Below are 19,935 nucleotides of genomic sequence, written 5' to 3'. Positions count from 1 at the left end.
AAAGTTGTGATCTTTTATCCCAAATGAAAATATATTAATGCTTTTATTTTCAATTTTTTCCAGTTAATTAAGTAGTTTTATAACTCTGTTGCTTGCAAATCTTGCTCCAGTGAAAACTATTGAAGTCGAGCCGTGACATACCATGATGTAATCATAAGAATTGTGGGATTGCAACGGCAGCAACTATTTGGTGAAAAAGTTTATTCTTATTGTACTGTAGTGATGCATGCATATCATTCAGCCGCTTTGGGATGTATGTGTGAGCTATTATCTACATAGTTTTTTTCAAAAATCAAAAAACAATCTTCTAAAGGCAAGTACATCAAATGAACAGAAATTAAAGTTGTGAGCTATGTCTCCTAAGAAATCCAGTCTGAATGATGACAAGCAAGTACTAAGGCAGGTACTTCGTATAGGAGATCATTTGTTTCACTTTTCGTTCTGAATAATTTTGCATTTTTATTTACTAATCCTCACTGTTGTTCTAATAACGTCTATACCATTGACATTTTCAGAACCTGTCATCTGACGATACAGATCATCATATACACCATGTTGTTTCAGGTTGCTTGATACATTATGGGGAAGTGGATAATGATAGTGCCTTCATGGTTCAGTGTGTGTGATCAGTGTAATGAAAAAATATACAAACATTCAACAAAACATAATGGAAATTACTAAATCATTTATTTCCTTTTGAAAAATTTTACTGACTTTACTTACCTTGGTTTTAAACCTTTTGCTGAGTTCAACAAACAGGTATTCATATCCATACTTTGCCTTGCAAACCAGTCTAACCATGTGTCTGGGGCTTTTACAGATCCATCTGCAGAGATACAAAGAAAGAATAGGTATGTGATTTCTACCCATCCCTGTAATCGGCTGGGAACTCCTCATCCAAGCACTGCTACTATTCTAAAGGTGCTTCTATGAATTTGTTTAAAACAGATAAAATAGTCATTCTAGATTACATTGACAACCCTTCACACATCACTGTCATGTGATCTGATCACATTACAGTAAACGGCACAGTTAAACTAGAGTAGCGGTGTGTAGCAATGGAGATGTGTAGGTTGAATGAACTGACAGTGTTTAACTGCCAAGGTACTGAGTAGTACTCAGCCAAGACCACACCTGATTGGATGGTGAAACATTCAGAATCAGCAGAGGTGTTTGACAATTTGTAATATGCATAATATATGATAGTACACATCTTCCTTGTTTTATTGAATAAATATTCATGAGTCTATGCTATCAGTCCTTTTGTGTAGTAAATCATGAAAATAGGTAAATCAATTTATGATGATAATTTGGTCATATACAATGGCTTCAATTGGTTTGATTAACTTGCAACAGATGATACGTACCCATCCACCAGTGGTATCATGTGCTCCAAGCATTCTTCCTACAGAGACAAAGCAACAAAAACAAAACAGTAACTACAGAGTTCATAGTTATATCTTGAGATAAGACACTTCCTTTGTATCATCAGTAAGTACCAAGCACACTGTGTGGGTTGACTGTTGGAAATGCAGAAAAACATCTGGACTGTTAAGCATTCAAAGAGCTGACTGATTGTGATATATTACACTTTGGTGGAAAGTGAAATGAACAATCATGATGGGTAATGCAGCATGCAAACCTTGAATGAAATCATGATATGCTGGCTATGCTCTTGCTGATCTCTTTAGGGTTAGTACTTTAATTCACAATATACCGGTACCCTTACTTGTTTTTGTCTCTGTTCACCTCTTTGTTTATACCGGTACATTATAAAATATTCCATGAAGTATCAAATTCTTAGGAATTCTAATGTTGTAGTCCAAATAGCCTGGCCCTGAGCTGTGGTTTTTAAAAGTACCCTATGATCGAGCATGTCAAAGTGATAGAAAAAACACAGCCGGGTCAAATTTGCATATTCAAATACCCCTGACCATCTCTATCATCTGACTGTCATTGACTGCAGGGAATTATGCAGTGTTTTGTGTTTTTGTAGCAGACGATAATGATCCTCATGAGTAGTAAATACAAGATCCATACAATTACTAGGCCAGTCTACAGTCTCGTTTTAAAAAGAACATTGAAAAATAAATACTACATTCTTGATGACACTATTTGTGTCTCATTTGTGTCTATTAACCCTTTTCTTTGCTGAGTTATTATTTCACCATCAGGTCAAGTTTGTTAAAAATTAGTGAAGCACATATGTCCCATTTGGTGCATTTTAACCAAAAATTGAACATTTGGAGACCCCTGAAATCACAGATACTGTAAACATGATTTTTATGGACTAAAGCTGTTGGAACAGACCAAGCCAAATGGGTGGAAATATGTATGGTTTTGGCTCAATACCGCTTTTCACTGAGTAGGCTGATGGGGGAGGTGATAGTGTCTGGCAGGGAAGTCTGATGGGGGAGGTGATAGTGTCTGGCAGGGAAGGCTGATGGGGGAGGTGATAGTGTCTGGCAGAGTAGGCTGATGGGGGAGGTGATAGTGTCTGGCAGGGAAATAGTGTCTGGCAGGGAAATGGTTAAGGTAGAATGCACATCTGGAACAGTTATTCAAACTCTCAAATAGTGACATATTCTTTGTACCACTAGTGGGAACCCATTTTGAAGCTCATGGATTATATAAAGTTTTGACTGGAATCTTTTTATGAAAATCGATAGTTAAATTTCCCCACAGAGATAGCATGCAGATAGAGGCCATTTTGAACTTCAAGTATCGGTAAATATTGGGCGATTTGCTTCCCTTGTGTCAGAATTAGCACGGTGACCCCCCGCCCCCCCCCCCCCCCGATTTTTATTCTTGATTTTGAAAGAAACCGGTTGAAAATTTGGTTGAGGAAAGTTTAAGAAAAGTTTCAGCCCTAGATTTTCGAGGCACGAACTTCCTTAATTAAAGTATTCTACCACACCTATAATGTTATGATTAATTTTGTGGCAGTCTCCCATGCGCCATTGAAAACTTGAATAGTTACAGTTGGACAGACTATTTTCCGACAATGAATACTGCTTTACTATCTGTCTCATTCTCAGGGGGTTGTGTTCTTGTAGTCTATTTTGAATATTAAATTAAAGGATAAATGAAAGAAAAATTAACTAGAAAATGTTGCCCCTAAATTGTTACGATGGTTGATGGAAAAGCAAAGAGTACTCACTCTTGATGGCAAGTAGCTGGCTGATGGATGACAAAATGTTGTGTCTATATAAAGACTCCGTATGTCTTTTACTCTGAAACCAAACCCACATATCAACACATGTGTTAGAATTCTCACACTAGTAACAGAGATCTGTGTACGCTTTTTCCTTTTTTGATGAGAGAACTACATGTGTTGCTGGTTTAACATTCAACAAATACTTCAAGGATCAAAGAGGTGTTGATTGCTATTTCCAAATATTGCACTGTATGAAAATGAACACAACCAAAATTGCTGAAGTCAAACATGTCCTACAAAGAATTGGAAAAATGTTACGATTGAGACAACTGAAAAAGCCTTGCTGAAGTTTTGCTAGTCATAAAAACTTTTTTATCAAAGTACTATCATGAATAACTCCAGTAAATTTATTTCAATAAACAGCTCTACGGTATAACAGCGTAAAAACTCTACCATTTCATTGTCACTTCAACACTTTGTATAACAGACAAAACTGGTATCCACTAATCTTCAATAACACACGATAGCAGGCAACATATAAATTTCAAGTGTTGAACTTGAGTTTCAGAGTAAACATGTTATTGCCATGTGTATGTCAAACCAATTGACAAAGTGCTTCTGTAAACAGTTGGATCCAAAAACCTTGAAAGTATCACATACTAGAGCTCTATTACAATCCCAAGATGGTATCAGAATCAAATAAAGATAGAGTCATTAGGACTGGCCTCTATGGGCAGATTTAAAAGATTGATTGGAGAAAGGTAAATTTAGATAACATTACAATCTGCACAGGACAGCAAGGATTCCCAGAGGCTAGATTGTCTGATATCAGAGTTAGACTGTTAAAACCAAGGCTATGCTGACAAGATTCGTGTTGTTTTGTGTCTAAACTCACCTTGTCCCTGAGTGGAGTGTTTGGATTCGTTTTATGTCTTCCTTGGCCAATCTGAAATCTCCTGTGTACAGAATGGTGCCTCGATCACCTTCAAACAAAAACCTGTCAACAAGGATATGGATAATTCATTCAATAAGACCGAATGTTTTACAGCTTTTGAAGCATTCAGCTGCCGTTACTTCTCACCAAAGCTCAGGTTTTATGTATTTTCACTGTAAAATGAAGCAGCAAAAATAACTGTACCTGAATATTCATATTGCTGGTTGATACTTCATGAATTTGATTGCTGTATCCAAAAATTGCAGAAAAAATGTTGTTTTTTTTTTGGGGGGGGGGGGGGGGATGGAGAAAAAGCAACAGTGCTGGTGATATTTGTAGCATACCTCTTTATTGAACTATGAACCATATGATATTGACTGTATAGATGAAGTCAGAGGTTCAGATCATAATCTCATTTTTAACAAATCAATGAAAAATCTACATTTTGCGCCCACATTAGGAAAATGTAGCTGTATTGCAAATTACATGTTAGCAAATGAACATGAACAGTTTGAGCAGAATACACTAAGAGCTCCAAGATTTCAAGAAGCTTGCAAGTTCTTCAGTCTGTCTACACATTTATGAAACAAGTTGCAATGTGTATTGTTTTGAACAGTTTGATCGACAAAAAATGCTCCCTAGCTTGTTTGAAACCAGCCATTTTTTTAATGAGTAGCCATGAAAATCACAAAAATATTGACTCATGCCTTACACTCAATTTTGGATTAAATAAAGTTTGGCCTCAAAATCTGCAGAGTATCTCATTTTTCTCTCAAAAAGGCCAACACTTTCCTCTTATCAAAACAGGATCACCACTAATTTAGTTATTCTCCTTTTGACAACAAATTTATTTATAAGTTACACACTAAGTATGCATGACACACACACAGATATTCTCTTATTTCTAATATTAGAATGAACTGTTCAATGCATCAGAACTGTATCAAAATTCACCAAAGATACAACCAAGTGGTGATGAAAGGCGGACTAATCACAATAAAAAAAGGTTATGAATCAGGCTTCCACATAACTGGCTGATCAAAGTGCATTATGGTGTCTCTAGATCAAGAGTTTTTCAGAAGTTATCCTATCCACCATAACTTACATGACTGAGCCAGGGCAGTGTCCATTTGGTATTGCAGTCACAAACAGTGTCTCTCGCTGTCGAATAAGAAAAGAAATTTATCCAGCAGCGGGTTATTTGCTGATTTTTTAAAACAACATCAAATCTTCCAATCATGATGTATTTTACATCAAATGCTAAGATGGGTGTGCAACAAATTGAGTTGTGATAGCCTTTTGTTTTCCATAGAAATTGTGATCTAGTGGGTTTTTTCAGATGAGACAATCTGGTACCAACACATGCCTTTACACAAATACATATTACACTCTCTAATATCAAACACACAGGTAAGGTACGGTATGCTGACTGATTCCAATTTCTCTATGCTACATGTATATATCAAACAGAAGATGCAAGCTCACCTTCTCTGAGAATTCATCCGCAAGCTGAATGGACCTAGGGATTTCATTTGGCAAATCTTCAATGTACCTCTCTAAATAATGATAAACTGGATTTGAGACGAGCAAACCTTTTGTCACGGCGGAGCAGTACAATTTGATGTGTAGACTGTAAAATAAATGATTCAAATGTTTCATTTTGAAGCAGATTATCTCAAATCTGCTGATTGGTATTCTGTTGAAATGATTTAAAAAGTTGTGAATGTGCAAATTTTCTGAAATTGCTGCCTATTTTGAAAGCTCAGTGTAATGTTAAACACACTATTTATTAACACTGTAACTCAAATGTATGTAATAATCATGGTGGCTAAAAAATTTGTTTCTCTGTAACTTGGCTCCACACAGCGCAACGTTGACAACAATTATATGAATTGTATTGTATTTACTATTTTGGCATTGGAAGAGGCGATTACACGGAATGATATGGAATGAAGTTCTCACACAGACTATTGTTATCGTAGTAGTTGCAATGGTAAAACTACAAACACAATAGTGTATGATAAAAGCATACACTGTCCTGTACATGCAATTAACTGTACCATAGCAAAAGGACAAATCCAAGGCTTTTGAATGCAGAGCATCATAGCACAAGTCTCCTACCTTGACTGTAATCTCAGAGCAAACTTATCAGAATTCAATCCACTCATATGATCTGCAAGAATATAACAAACCAATTTTCAGTTTTTTTATGACATCCCAGTTTAAATCATGGTCAGTTCAAACACCATGACGAAGTAAAAGACAGATCTCACAGCTCTAATGGTGACAGCATCACAAGCCGCCATGTAGACACGAGTGTGTGTAGTGTGAAACCTCCAAAGAGCAACCAGCTAAATTAGTACCTGAACACAAATAGCATAAAGCTATTTCTGTTCCCAGTAGGTGGAGTAATGATCCCTTTTGCCAATTTTTATAAAGGACAAGGTCCAAATTCATTTACTTGTTTCAAAGTACCAACAAAGTACAATACATATAAATGCAGAATGAACAGTTGGGATGATGGGGTACAAAAGCTATCTATGTGAAAGAAATCAGATACTAATACGTTTGGTATTGGCCATAGGGAATCGAGAGTTGTCCTAGAACACATTCAATATTTAGAAAGTGGTTTTATATGATCGACATTGCACATGGCTTTCTTCTTCAGACCAAAAGTCTGTATCATTAAATGTAGAAGAACATTTCAGACGAAACTGAAAATGATCCCGAGCTGATGACAGGAACTATATTGAAAACGAAACATGGAAAAACAAAAACGCAATAATTTTTTCTTTTCAACTGCAATCTAGAAGTCCTCAAATGTTGGTACATCACTGTAGGGTTATGATTCTAACAAATTCAAAAGAACATGATCATGACACTGAATCAATGTCACAGTATAGCAATTCAACATAGCATACAGCAATGCATTACATGTTATTTGATTGGTTAGAGACATCTTGCATAATGAGTGTTTAACTTTCTTGCTGCATTTTATATCCTGCCTGCTCCTTTATATGTCTGTGGGCTATTCTTTAAATCCTACACCATTGGAAGCATTGCTCAGTAATGACTTACAGATCATATGTAACAGTATCAAATTCCTGGCTATATTTCAGTGGTTTCAGTTGATGCTAGTGATGATGATGATAATGATGATGATGATGATGATGATGATGAGATGATGATGATGATGACGACGACGATGATGATGATGATGATGCGATAGTGATTATGACTTTTGTCTTTTATTATATTCTATGGCAGTAGTTTTACTGGTCAACAAGAATATCTTGGTTTCAATGACCATAACGCTGAACTTACAGCACAGCAGAGTTTACGGTCTCCATGAAACACCATCACAGCATTCGATCATCAGTCAGAAAGACCTTACACGGATCATTGCTACTGTGTATAAATTCCCTTGGCTTGGCGATCCGTAGCCCAACAGCTGCAGCTCGATTGTGATGTCTCCTCGACCTCAAGCCTCAATTCAACATCCATACGAACGAGGGAGTTGTAGGGGCCTGGGCTACGGATCGGATCTACGGTGGACCATGGAGGTAGGAAGAGACCTCTCTTCCTACCTCCATGGGTGGACCATGGAGGTAGAAGAAAGGTGGGTGCACGGATCGAGTCAGCCAGATCTCATCAGAGGGGCGACTAGCTGCAGTACTGTAGCTCGACGTTTTGCCCGAAGTAAAACCAGCCGTCCGACCAACATACTACATGATCATGTAAATGTAAAACCTATTAGGGCCACAGTACTGCAGCTGAGAGGCAGAGACTTACCTGTGTGAGCGTGGCTGAGAAAGTATGCCTTCGCTTGCAGATTGTTATGGTCAAAGCGATCAATGCTAATTTCAGGGTATTCCCGCGTTTTTCCAGAAAATGTACTCATGACAATGCTTTTGCAACACACAAAGCCGCTTGAACTAATCTCAACAAGGATTGCATCTTTCCCTCGCCATTTTGAATTTGCCTCACATAGTCAACTTTGACTTCCGGATTCAAGAGCGCCCCCAAATAACATGCATTTACATAAGCTTACATGTAGCTACGCAGTGTACTTTCACGAGCAGATATCAGTACGGCGATACCTTCAAACACGCTGAGGAGTTGTGAGCATTTAGAGAAGGGTGCCAAACATCACGTTGAAATACTGTTTGTAATGGTAACAGGTGCTCCTAGCCTTGCCTTGAGTAGTGGGCTGAATTTCGATAATGCTACTAGAAACTACCGAAGTTCGGTCTTCTATCAACCATCCATGCAGTCAACGCTGCTGCGGAGCACCTGTAGTACTAGCTAGCTATCTAAGCTTTCGCTACTATTTAGGTATTATTTCAATCAACCGGGAAAAAACAGAGTAAAGTAATACTTGACCAATTAACTAGGATTATCCTAAATTTCTCAGTCTCCTGGTCCTTTTCTTTCTTTCTTGAATCTGCCCTTATCACCGAGTTCAAAAGCCGGATTACCTTCCTTTCTGCAGCTTTCAAGATCCATAGAAAACTTCGAAATAAGTTCTAGTATGTTGTCAACATATCTCTAAACCCGATAGTGATTTTGGTGTTGTTGTCATACCTCGTTTGATCACTACCTTGAAAACTTACATATGTCCTCGCAAATAACTTTAGTTTCGCTTAGGCCTAAGCTTACAGGCTTTTAAAGCGGTCAATGAGCAACCAAAGTTCCATGATCGTATGGATCGAGGGACAGTTGTCACAGAAACCCCTTCGTAAAGCTAATTTTTTGTCTTGAGAATTACTTAACAGACTTAATGACAATGACAGTAAGCCCTCCTGTCGACTGAAATATACCATGGAGGTCTTACGGTACCTCCATAAATGTACACACTACAACTATGCGTAATTGACAGGGCATGGTCCGGGCCCGCTCTGCTTGTCGTAAAAGATACCCAATTTGTTCAGTTGTCACACTCTGGTCAAATAAAGATACATGTAGCCTATATATGTTTCTGGTAATCCGGCCTACTCTGGACATTCCGGCAACCCTTGACATTTTCTTGCATTTCAAAAAGAAATTGAGCAAATTCTCTTAATTTTAGGCCTACTGTATTTTATGGGTCTCCTTCTCTATGTTTACCTACCGTTGAACTGTCGTTACACGCAAAATAGAGTTAGTGAGGCCTACATGGCGTCATTAAGGTAGGCGATTATCCATGGATGGATAGTGCAGTATCAATCGATTCCACTGCTTTGCAAATTGCAAGAAAATATTCATGCGATTATTGCCATTCTTTGAAACTTTCTAAGACTTTGAATGAGAAGTAATTTGGAAAATTATGTTTAAAAAGGGGCGTCGCCGCACTAGATTTCAAGATAAGATGGCAACATTATTCCTTTCTGCACAAAAGACCATTTAAATAATAATGACTCAGCAGTTTTCTTTGCTCTCTTGAAAAAATGTCCTTATGTACTGCCATCACGTGGTCAGCAAAACACATTTTCCTCATACAATCTGCAAGTCACTAATAAAGGAAATCTACTCTGCAGGAAATAGCAATAATTCACTCATAATTAAAACTCCCTACATATTTTAGGACAATATTTCCCGACAGACGTGGATGATAAGCTATTTATGACGAGTAAAAGAACATGTAGCGAAAGTGCTTCGTGAACTCCCTTGACTGGTCATGGGGCTACTCTGGGGACCATGGATGACCAGAAGCACGCACATCGCTGGGCATGAGCGTGACAAAAAACGTCAATATACCCAAATAAAGGCCAGGTTATAGTTTTTTACAACACTCCATATGCTCTTATCTATGGAATTGCTTTTAATGTGTTTTTATTCACGAACTGCAACAACACGTTGTGAGAAATTTATCAGACCCTCCTGGAGTTTCTTCAAGAAAATAAGCAAAAATGTCCCAAGCGTACCACTTGACATCCTTGGTTGCACCTCAGGGAATTTTTGTTGTCAAAGACCTCTGTTCCTTTGTTCAAGTTTTTGGAATGCAAAGCCTCGCTCTCATTACACTCAGCTCTCAGCTCGCCAAGTTTCAAAACTACACACAAGACGACACTTCATGCATGATTATGTGACACGGACGACTAACCATGATGTGAAATAGACACCGAGATAATCTTTTGACATCACATTTTTTATTGCAAATGGGCATAAGCTTATTAAAAACCTTTGTCGTGATTTATCAAGTTATGTTTACATGGTATGCGCCGTTTTGGCAAAAGTCACTGTAATAAGTCAGTTGTAAGTGTTTGATCAAGTTTAAAATCGTCATGTTGAGATGCGCACATTCTAGAATCGTCGCCTGCAATCAAGGCAGATGGTAGCAAAAGAATTTTCCAATTTTTCAGTAAGAATTGGATGATTTATAACACAAAACAAAAATGACTTGCCAAACTAGAGTAGCCTAATCGCATGTTTTTATTTCACCCAAAGGGCCGGTCAGTCACCCCATCCCCTAAAACAGCTTGTTTCACAAGGCTGTTGGCAAATGCATTTGCTGATAGTGAAATTGCCATGGCCCTGTACCATGCATACTGGCACGACACGTTGTTTCTCAGGTGAGAACTTTCGTATATCTCTAAAAGGCTGACAAAGTAATCACCATAGTTTTTGAGGGTCTATGCAATCACAGAGCATATTATCAGTTTTTATATCAAAATTGTAATCGCCGCATCTCAGGTAGTTTGTAAATTCTATATAACATATCTATCACTCGTTAATTAGGATCCGGTGAAGAGAATTTTTCATTTCTGAAAAGCGAATAATTCCCCGTATCCATGAATATCATACTTGACCTTTCCCACAGGTCACTCTTTAAGTATCACAGATTAATATTCATAAAAAGGGGATGGACTGTAGTATTGTCGAGTAAACAGCTCTGTTCGTGGTCCGTGTAGAAGGGATTCGAAGCACCGGTAATCATGGTGTGTTTATATACGCATTCAGTATATTTTTGGCCACGTTATACCACAGGGGAACCATGATAAACAAACAAACAAAAAAGGAAACAAAGAAAAACAAAACAATACAAAATAAACGACCAAAAAAACCCCAAACGAATGAATAAACAACCAACCAATCAAACAAAACATTAAAATAAGTAATAACAAACAAACAAACAAACAAACAAACAAACAAACAAACAAACAAATGACCTACAAAAGCCCAAATAATTAAATAAATATAAAAGAAAACGATAAATTAAATAAGAATTTATATAAATGCATGAACAACACATGCATTTTCTTGAAAATGCGATGTCAGTTTCACTACCCACACTACTCCCACAGGAAGCCCGGAGCCCGGATAAACTACTTCGCTATGGCGGGCTGCAATTTTTATCGTCTCAGAGTAAGAGAGAGAAGCCGTGAGTGGAACTGTGGTGTTTACGGACGGGATTTCTGCCTTTTACGGGCCGGTTTTGACTTTTACGTTTTTAACTCAGCGGGGTCCGAAAACACCACAGCTTAGTATGGACTCACAGCTATAGAAAAGCCATGAATTTAGCTTGGAAAGCCCAATAAGTTGGAGTTTGATTTGGCTGTTGGCGTTGTTTTGCAGCCAGACGTCAATTCTGTAGTTTCGCTCCTTCAAAGATAGACAGTGGGGAGCTTTACAAGTAATGGGAGGTAATATAGTGAAGTGAACTTGAAAACGGAGAGCGGAAGATATAGATTGACAGGGTGTTTTTTTCGAAGGGCAGATGCGAACCATCTTTCACTTTTTCCACAAACTTTCATAATTTACTCAAAATGCCTCACTGAACAGCATACTTACTTTTAAAAACATCTCTGACTCGAACTCGGCCCGTTTAACTTACTGCGTAACTGATGTCCGTAAGTGAGGCAAGATGTAACATGTGGGCCTATGGCTGGCGGCGATAGTTGTCCCGTTGGTGATGCACGCCGTAGTAGACTGGCCCCCGTCGCTCTGAACAGTTGCTGGCAGGCATCGCGTCCAATCCACGATCTACGCAACAGCCTACCACGAACGCGACAGTCTGATGAAGTTTATGCCTTCAATTTCCTCGTTTTGATATTGTATGCCGACAGACTTGGAGCAAGTCTAGTGCGATAGACGTTATGGCGGATTGTCGGAACTGTGACCTTGCGTACTCGCCCACGATGACCGAAAAAACATAGCCATAGCGTACGGCATATGGTCTTCCGCCGCAGCTACCTATGCTATTGTCATTGCAGTGCACTGGAATACAAGTTACATGCAATTCGCAAGGCTGTAATTTTCTGAAGAATATAAATCAAACATTGAAAGTTTAACATAAACTGAACCAATGAACGTCTTTCAACTTTTGTATTTTGAAGTTACGCGACCTGCAGGAACAAAATGAAGATGTTACATCACATGATACTGCTAATTGTCTCTCTCATTTATGGCTAATCAGTTTCCACATCATCTAGTAGACAGACTGAGACCTTCATAATTCATTATTTAAATGAATTTTGTGTTTGGCCATTTATTATAAAATGATCTTAATTTGTATAATGTCGTCTACCATCTGAGTTAATACATGCAGCTGAAATGGTATATTTAGGGTAAGAACCACGCCGTTAAATCTAGCAAAGTAAATGCTGGACTTTACCGTTCCTTCCACATTAACGCCACATTTCCGATTCTGATCATTTAGAGAACACATACGGTGTTTTTGTTTACAGAAAATTTGGACAGATCTGTATTATTTTTGCCATTGTATGAAACTAACATTGTATGTCACTATAATAAACATCACCTGTCTACCTTACTTACCTACCTATCTACCTATCTACCTACCTATCTATCTATCTATCTATCTATCTATCTATCTATCTATCTATCTATCTATCTATCTATCTATCTATCTATCTATCTATCTATCTATCTATCTATCTATCTCATTGTTGGGACATATTTTTATGACATTATAACATGGCAGTTCTAAAATACTGAAACTTCATTAATTTCTTTTCACGGTCTCATATAAAAACAAGCTTTTCTTTAAAAAAGTTGTTTAGGGCCTACATCTACACCCTATCGGGCCGATAAGGTACGATCATTGTTGCATATTATCACAGTACATCACAGTACAGTGTTAAGATGCAAGTGTTTTTAGACCGTTGAGTAAAATGTGCCGGGATACTTATAAAGACGACAAAACATACAGATAGAGGAACCCAAATCTTCAGGAAGGTTGTGTGACAATAGTTATATTCTTATAAATTTTCGACACATGTTCTATATGTGTTTTAACTTATGTTGTTTTACTCAGCATTCTCTTTGGAAAGACTGCCTGTATATATTGTGTGCATCATTATTCTTGACAATGGAATACACGTCATGATTATGGATTTGGCTAATTGTACATATAAGAAGTGTTAACAAGCTGTATGGTGGTGTTTTCATAATGCTGAACTTTTTGTCACATTGACATCTCTGTAAGGTAAACACTATCGTGGAAAATAAAGCTGCATTCAATAAATGATGACGAATGGGTTAGGGAAGTAAGCCATGAAACCATACACAGAACAAGAATAAGCTTATGTTGAAAAAACTATTAAAAGTTGCAGCTGTTTATCCCTGTCAAACAAACACGTCATCAGGTGATATTACAAAGTGAATAAATTGACCGACAACAATATTCCTTTTTTGTCTCTGTCCGGTAATACTAACTCAGCATTCATTTTCATCAAAATATTAGTGTGATTTGTAAAAATCGCCCACCGCTCCTGTTGCTTTGCCATAACAATCTGACGAACAATGTAAAATTGTCGAGCCAAACCAGAATTGTTTTAGAGATTTCAAAAAAATTCAAATTGTTAAGACGTTCATGAAGCAAAGTATGTACAAACTTTGTTCCTTTTTATTACCTGTAACGTAAGATACCAGTTTATATGTTTAATAGATGGCATGTTTGGTACGCATTAAATCCAATGAAAGGCAAGTGCCATACTTGAGTAGTAGTTTGAAGGGCCAGAGGCTATAGCCGTCGATGAATTTTTAATTTTTGTTTTGAATATCAACTGTAACTTCTTGTTCTACTCCCCAAAGCATCATGAAACATAAACTATTTAGTGTGTCAACACAGTGCCTATGCGTGTAAAATGCACTGCTATAGTATACATTTGAATTATAGTCCAGACCAGAATTCACGCATCAACAATAACAACACCGTTAATAAGACTTACATGTACATTCGTAGCTGACAACCTGGAAATAGTTCATCTCAACATGCTTTTGTGAGTATGACAAGTTGCTTCAGTTGACATTAAAATAAAAACGGTGGAAAACAATACTCATAAAAATTACCGCTACTGGCCCATTAAAGCACAATTTATATTAAAGTCCGCTTTAAGTTTGCGACCCTGCTATCCTCAATGACCTATGTGTTCTGCACAGCCTGCGGGGCTTCACATCTGTTACGGACATCACTTAGACTATCGCCTGGTTTAGTAACTAAACCAGGCGACATTATGACCAATCGTTCTAGCAATCCCGTGAACGAAATTCTCCAGATGATTGCATCTACGATTGTTAACCGTCGAGGCACTAGGTCTGAATTGTGCGTTGGCAAGTTGTGGTATGCGATCTCTTTGCGTGCCCTGAATTGGACGACTAACCATAAGCCAACTGAGAATTTTCAGCGGCAACGTACCTTTTACCTTACATGCATTGCTCCGAACAGGTGGCCTGAGGAAATATTCTGTTCATATCAAAAAGATGACACTATCGAAATTGAACTTTCACATTCAACATACCCCGGTTATCATGTAATGATGATAGATGCCAGTACTTTGTTTATGAGATGAAAATAGGCGAAAGGTTAAGTCTAAGTGTCTTCCTCCCTTCCCATCGATTCACTCTCTCGTCTCCAACACCATGTAGATATCTTTAAACGTCTGAACACATCTCAGGAAATGTGTTGTAGAAAAAGATTGTCAAGGTTCAGAATTTGCAAATCTTGGCAGACCTAAGAGGACCACAACGTTTAATTGGATGGTTTTAAATTTTTCTCAGGGCTAAGTTACCAATCAAACCAAAGTAATACGGCAACTCTATATATCATGTAGGCCATTCGAAATTCGGGGAGAAGGCTGCAATCTTTCAAGGGTGATTCACATTGGTCTATCATAAAATAACCCAACCATACTCGACAAGGAGAAAAGGAATCACGGGAAACTGCAAGACCTGAAAATCTCCAGTGCTGACATATTGACTGGCTTTGGTGCATAGTGTTTGTCTGGAGTGTCTGATTGGTATGCCAACTTCTGCATGATCTTCTAGCTGCTGAACTGTGGAGGCGAAGTGAGATTCACCGTACCCCGCTTCTCTGATCGTCACTCATAAATTTAATATTGCCTATAGCCTATTAGCACTACGCAATTTAGTTCGTACACGCAATTTGGGATCAAATTTTCATCTTTCTTTCCGGTTTGCTCAAGTTTCACAGCTCTGCCACCGACTTGCACTTGTGTATGCAGCCGAATGGCACAAATATTATTCACGACACTGTTTAAAGTTCAAAGGTCACCCTGCCAGAAGCACTCTCACTGTTGACAATACCACCAGCGGCACTGCACTGCTCTGCTCGGCTTTGGGCGTGTCAACTTTTGCGTGGTCGGACCGAAACGAAGACTGCTACTCGTTCAAAGCAATCATATCACTTGGGTTGAGTATAATTTGGGAAGTTATTTTCCGGTCATATCGTTCTATGCGGATCAGGTTCTGTTGTCGGTAAGTACAGATCGCTGCCACTCTTAGTTACTTATAAGTAACGGATAGAAGATTCTCCGGGCCCTTAGCCCTACGAGTATGCTGAGAGTGTCCGGCTTTGGCTACGCCGCCTCGGGGCCCGCCTCCCACCTCCGCCTCGTAGGGCTATCCGGGCCCTATGTTGACCACAACTTATTGCTTGGATAGTCGTTCGAGGCGGGCGGCCGCAGGTCGCCGTTTACTTTACTTTTTCCAAGTAAACGGCGACCTGCGGCCGCCCGCCTCGAACGACTATCCAAGCAACGTTACGATAAGCTGTGATGTTGACTTTCACAGATACCAGCAGTTAGGGAACGAGACTTTGCCTTAGGCAGACTAGACATAGAGCTCTCGTCTTTTGTAGTTCAATTTGGCTGTTAGCACAGTCTGTTCATAAAATCTGTAATACTTTCCCCTCACGATTAAGCCATAAAGTTGTACTAATAGACAACTGGGATTATCGTCAGGGAGACACGCGACACTCGTATCTGTTGCAAATGAACGGGGTGTTCTTCCGGTCACGCTCACGATACGAACGGCAGGGGAAAGGTTAAACATTGTTATAGCCTATACCGTAGCAGCGCTGTCGGTCGGTCGGCCTATCTCATCGTCACTCCACAATCACAATGAAAAAGCATGTGTTGTTACCCCGATCCAGGCAGTCATGATGTCTTAAAATTCACACTATCTCCGTCTCATTTGTCAGCACCATCTTTCTTCTCTACAATAGCTTCGTACATTGTAATTCTATGGCTTCCTCGAGGATTTCCCACCACTAAATACTAGTCTACTCATTGCAGTGTAAACTTTACTGCTATACCAATTTAATTGAGAGTGTCTACAATATCATGTGTCGATCACTTCCTTGCGAATTGAATAAGGAGAGAGGAAACACATCCTGACAAGGAAACACTCTGTAAATAGTTATCGCTGACGTCACTCCCTGTCTGTAATCGGTTCTCAGAAGACATCGATCTACAAAAGATATAGACTCCATTGTCATCGCCATGTTTTCACGCAGAGAATGACAACAACCGAAGGTTTCTCGACCTCGTTGTGGGCGCATTGTCAGACCACTTCTACATAGTAATGGTTGAGAACGACCAGCGCCTTTAAAAATCATTAATAAGCTTTAATTGAATTAGTGAAAATTGAATAGTAATTAGTTTACGCACTGAGAGTCCTTTTCGCTTAGATTCCTATCAAATGTCTACCATACGTCTCAGAGGGCAATGTTCTGCGAGTCACATTTCAAAATCGACCCGGCAGTGGGAGATCTATTAAATCCTGGTTAATGTGGTTGCTGCTCTCTCCGGCTACTCTCTTGCTGCCAGTCGTTTGGATTTTTCAATGCGGGTGCCCCAATTGATTTAATCTCGCACGTCCGAGTGCCACAGGCTCAAAGCTTGGACCGAACGTCACTACGAATTTTGCGTCACCAACAGCGATGCCAAAAAGCCGGTTCAAAAGGCACAAGCGACCGTCGTCGGTCAAGTCTCGATAGACACGCCAATCAGACAGTGAGGAATGAAACGCATCGCAATTGAGTTGTTTTGTGTTTGTTGGTGAAGGAGTCCTTCTACTGCTGTCCTTTTTCACTTTCTTAAAGAATTGTTTCGCCCAAAAGTTGAGCAGAACGATTTACAGAAAGATAAGAGCCCCGCAGTAAGTGACTGAATACCTTTATTGTTGTATTAAGTATTTATTCTTTTCCATATTTCATTTTATTCCATATTGTAAGTCGAAAAATAGTTTACAAAACTGAAAAGCTGATACAATGTACAAAACACCAATTCAACAAAGCAGGTATTGCTAGGCTAGGAGATCCCTCCATACCTGAATTTTTTTTATTGTTAGTCGCCAAGAGATTTATTCATATAAGTAAGGGTGAAAAGAAAGTCGTAACTTTACTTACTTTCAAGAGTTTTATTTGCGACATAGAGAAAGTAGAAGGTTTTATTGTCATCCATTAACAAAACAAACCTGCTAAAGATATTGAGTAATAGAGAGATTTTCCAAGAATGTTTATGGGAGAAATTTAAAGTTTGATGCATTATTACAGTAGTCTCGAACACGTTTTCCGTCATTTCAATGTGAAGTGAAACGACAAAATTGTTTACATAGGGACATTTTTTTTGATAAGATTTATTTCGAACAAGAGCCGACCAGACTAGAAATAGGCCCCTACGATCACGGAGAAATTGAACTTCCAATCTTCTCAAAGAATCCAAAATATGCTTTGACTTTAAGCAGCGGGATGATACGAAGGTGACGTCGAAAGAGTGAGTCAAGAAGGTCGGCTCTCCCGTGAGCTCGTTCAGTTTGTACGATTATGTGTATTCCTCCAGAGTGTGCTTTTCGGATGCATGGCTCAATTCTTATGCCAGTTCCCAGATGTAGAGATGACGGCGTTTCCACCTTTGCTTGTTCTTTGCTGTCAGCTACTAGTTATCTCACTACTGTCAGCTGACGAGAACAGCAAAGAGTAGCCGAAGGTGGAATCGTCGTCATTTATAACTGATTTAATCAGATTTGCCAAATATAGATACAGCGCATGCGTGGGATTTTCTCAAAATTGTTGGAGGAAAGTGTGCCAGCACTTTTCCGTATTTCAAGACGATATCAACGCTTCCCCATTCCAAGAATATCGGAAGTATACCTGTGCACTATATTCGCGGAACTTCCACCCCAACCTTGTGTTGTGTTGTGTTGTGTTACGGAATCCGTCGAATAATTACTCGTGCAAATCGTGTTGAAGCTGGTCTGCCCTGCTTATCAAAAATCCTTGGTAAATTCACCAACGTGAGGTCATACAGGCTAGCCAGAGAAAAACAGGTACTAGTACTTATTGCATGTGAAACTTTTCTGAACAAGCGGTTGGCTCCGTAAGGTCAACACTCGCTCCTGAACCTTTGTGCCCTCAATGCTTGCCAACATTTCAGACCTTTCCTTTTTGGTGTTAGCATGCACGACACGTAACTGTATTGTGTCTAAATAGCCCTTTAGGAATATCCACCACTTTCATAGTTTAGTATTGGTTCGATAAAGTACATATTTAACGTTTATGGTTAGGGAAAATGCAGGTACTTGATGCAATGTCAAGTACATTTTAATATACTGACCAAACAGGTATATCTTCTTCGACTGTGCAGCCATTGATCCCATTAGACAGATTGAGTGTCGACATTGAGGAAAACTCAATCAAGTTCATCCTAGAACAAAATCGCCAGGTCGTATTTGTAAACAAACAATCGGAAGGGAACGTGTTCTTCAGAGTTGACGTGAAGTATAATTCGGAGCATCTAAAGCCCTTGGTGTGCGCTCATGTAAGGATGACGCCACAAGGGTGGGGCAACTCTTTATAGATTGAAAACTCGTGAAAACTCGTTAAGAACACTGCACTAAAATAGACAACAAACCGGATCTTCAGGATAAAAAACAGACATCAGAACAAAAGTCTCAGAAGTGAATCAATAGAAACAATCCTGCATAGGCTCTGGATATAAGGGAGCGTTCAGTTATTATGGCCAGGGTAGGCCGGCAAAATCCATGGGGGGGGGGGGTCACCTCAAATTTGAAAACTGCAAAGGGGGAGGGTCATGTATTTTTCTAACAGCTCAGAGGGGGGGGGGGTCACTTAATTTCCATAAGTATTCGTCCCGTCAAAAAGCAGTTTCAGTGTTCAGAAATATTCTTGGAGATAAAAATGATGAGTTGACAACTCTGAGGCTTGTCTTAGTGTAAATCAAGCTCACTGCACTGAGGGCAATGAACAATTCCTATTACTTACATGTTACAGATATAGCAAGTTTTGTCAGGGAAATTATTTAACAATTACCTGTACTGAGACTACTTGTACCACGAAAAATTAAATAATACTTACTATAATGGTGAAATTCCAATATCATAATTGTTGTCCACATCTGGACGTTTAAATACCCTATTTGAATCAAGTACTTTTGTATCAATTATCAAACACCTATAAAAGCACAAATTAGCATTGTAAAAAAATTATTCTTAGTCTTCTCATAGACTCCAATGTATAATGAATCAACATTTCGGTGAAATTCCAAATACAATTTCTTGTACACATATCAACCTTTAGCCA

The 19,935-nt window shown here is 38.8% G+C and overlaps 2 protein-coding genes across 8 annotated transcripts in view; one reads left to right on the top strand and one right to left on the bottom strand.

The window, feature by feature from the left end:
- LOC139134599 (protein artemis-like) overlaps positions 1-8,087 on the bottom strand; it is a 59,438-nt gene extending 51,351 nt beyond the window's left edge. For 5 of the 7 annotated variants that reach the window (XR_011552821.1, XM_070701513.1, XM_070701515.1 and 2 more), the window contains exons 1-8: positions 7,884-8,087; positions 6,213-6,264; positions 5,577-5,721; positions 5,197-5,252; positions 4,053-4,154; positions 3,161-3,233; positions 1,368-1,405; positions 724-826 (exon numbers count right to left, since the gene is read on the bottom strand). Coding sequence is in view for 6 of the 7 variants with exons in the window: in XM_070701513.1 (XP_070557614.1) it covers positions 724-826; positions 1,368-1,405; positions 3,161-3,233; positions 4,053-4,154; positions 5,197-5,252; positions 5,577-5,721; positions 6,213-6,264; positions 7,884-7,992 (678 nt within the window). In the remaining variant the exon portion in view is untranslated. Of the gene's footprint in view, positions 1-723; positions 827-1,367; positions 1,406-3,160; positions 3,234-4,052; positions 4,155-5,196; positions 5,253-5,576; positions 5,722-6,212; positions 6,265-6,454; positions 6,566-7,883 lie in introns of those variants that run through there. The other 2 variants (XM_070701516.1, XM_070701514.1) reach the window with 2 other exon arrangements.
- A 7,527-nt stretch (positions 8,088-15,614) lies between these two features.
- The window catches only part of LOC139134593 (hepatocyte growth factor receptor-like), a 35,340-nt gene continuing 31,019 nt past the window's right edge, over positions 15,615-19,935 (top strand). Inside the window, exon 1 of the mRNA XM_070701509.1 lies at positions 15,615-15,809. The gene's annotated coding sequence lies outside the window, so the exon portion shown is untranslated. The remainder of the gene's footprint in view (positions 15,810-19,935) is intronic.

Source organism: Ptychodera flava, chromosome 6, assembly GCF_041260155.1.
Source record: "Ptychodera flava strain L36383 chromosome 6, AS_Pfla_20210202, whole genome shotgun sequence".
Lineage (NCBI taxonomy): Eukaryota > Metazoa > Hemichordata > Enteropneusta > Ptychoderidae > Ptychodera > Ptychodera flava.
The sequence above is the reverse complement of the archived record's forward strand: the minus strand, read 5'-3'. Positions and strand labels throughout refer to the sequence as shown.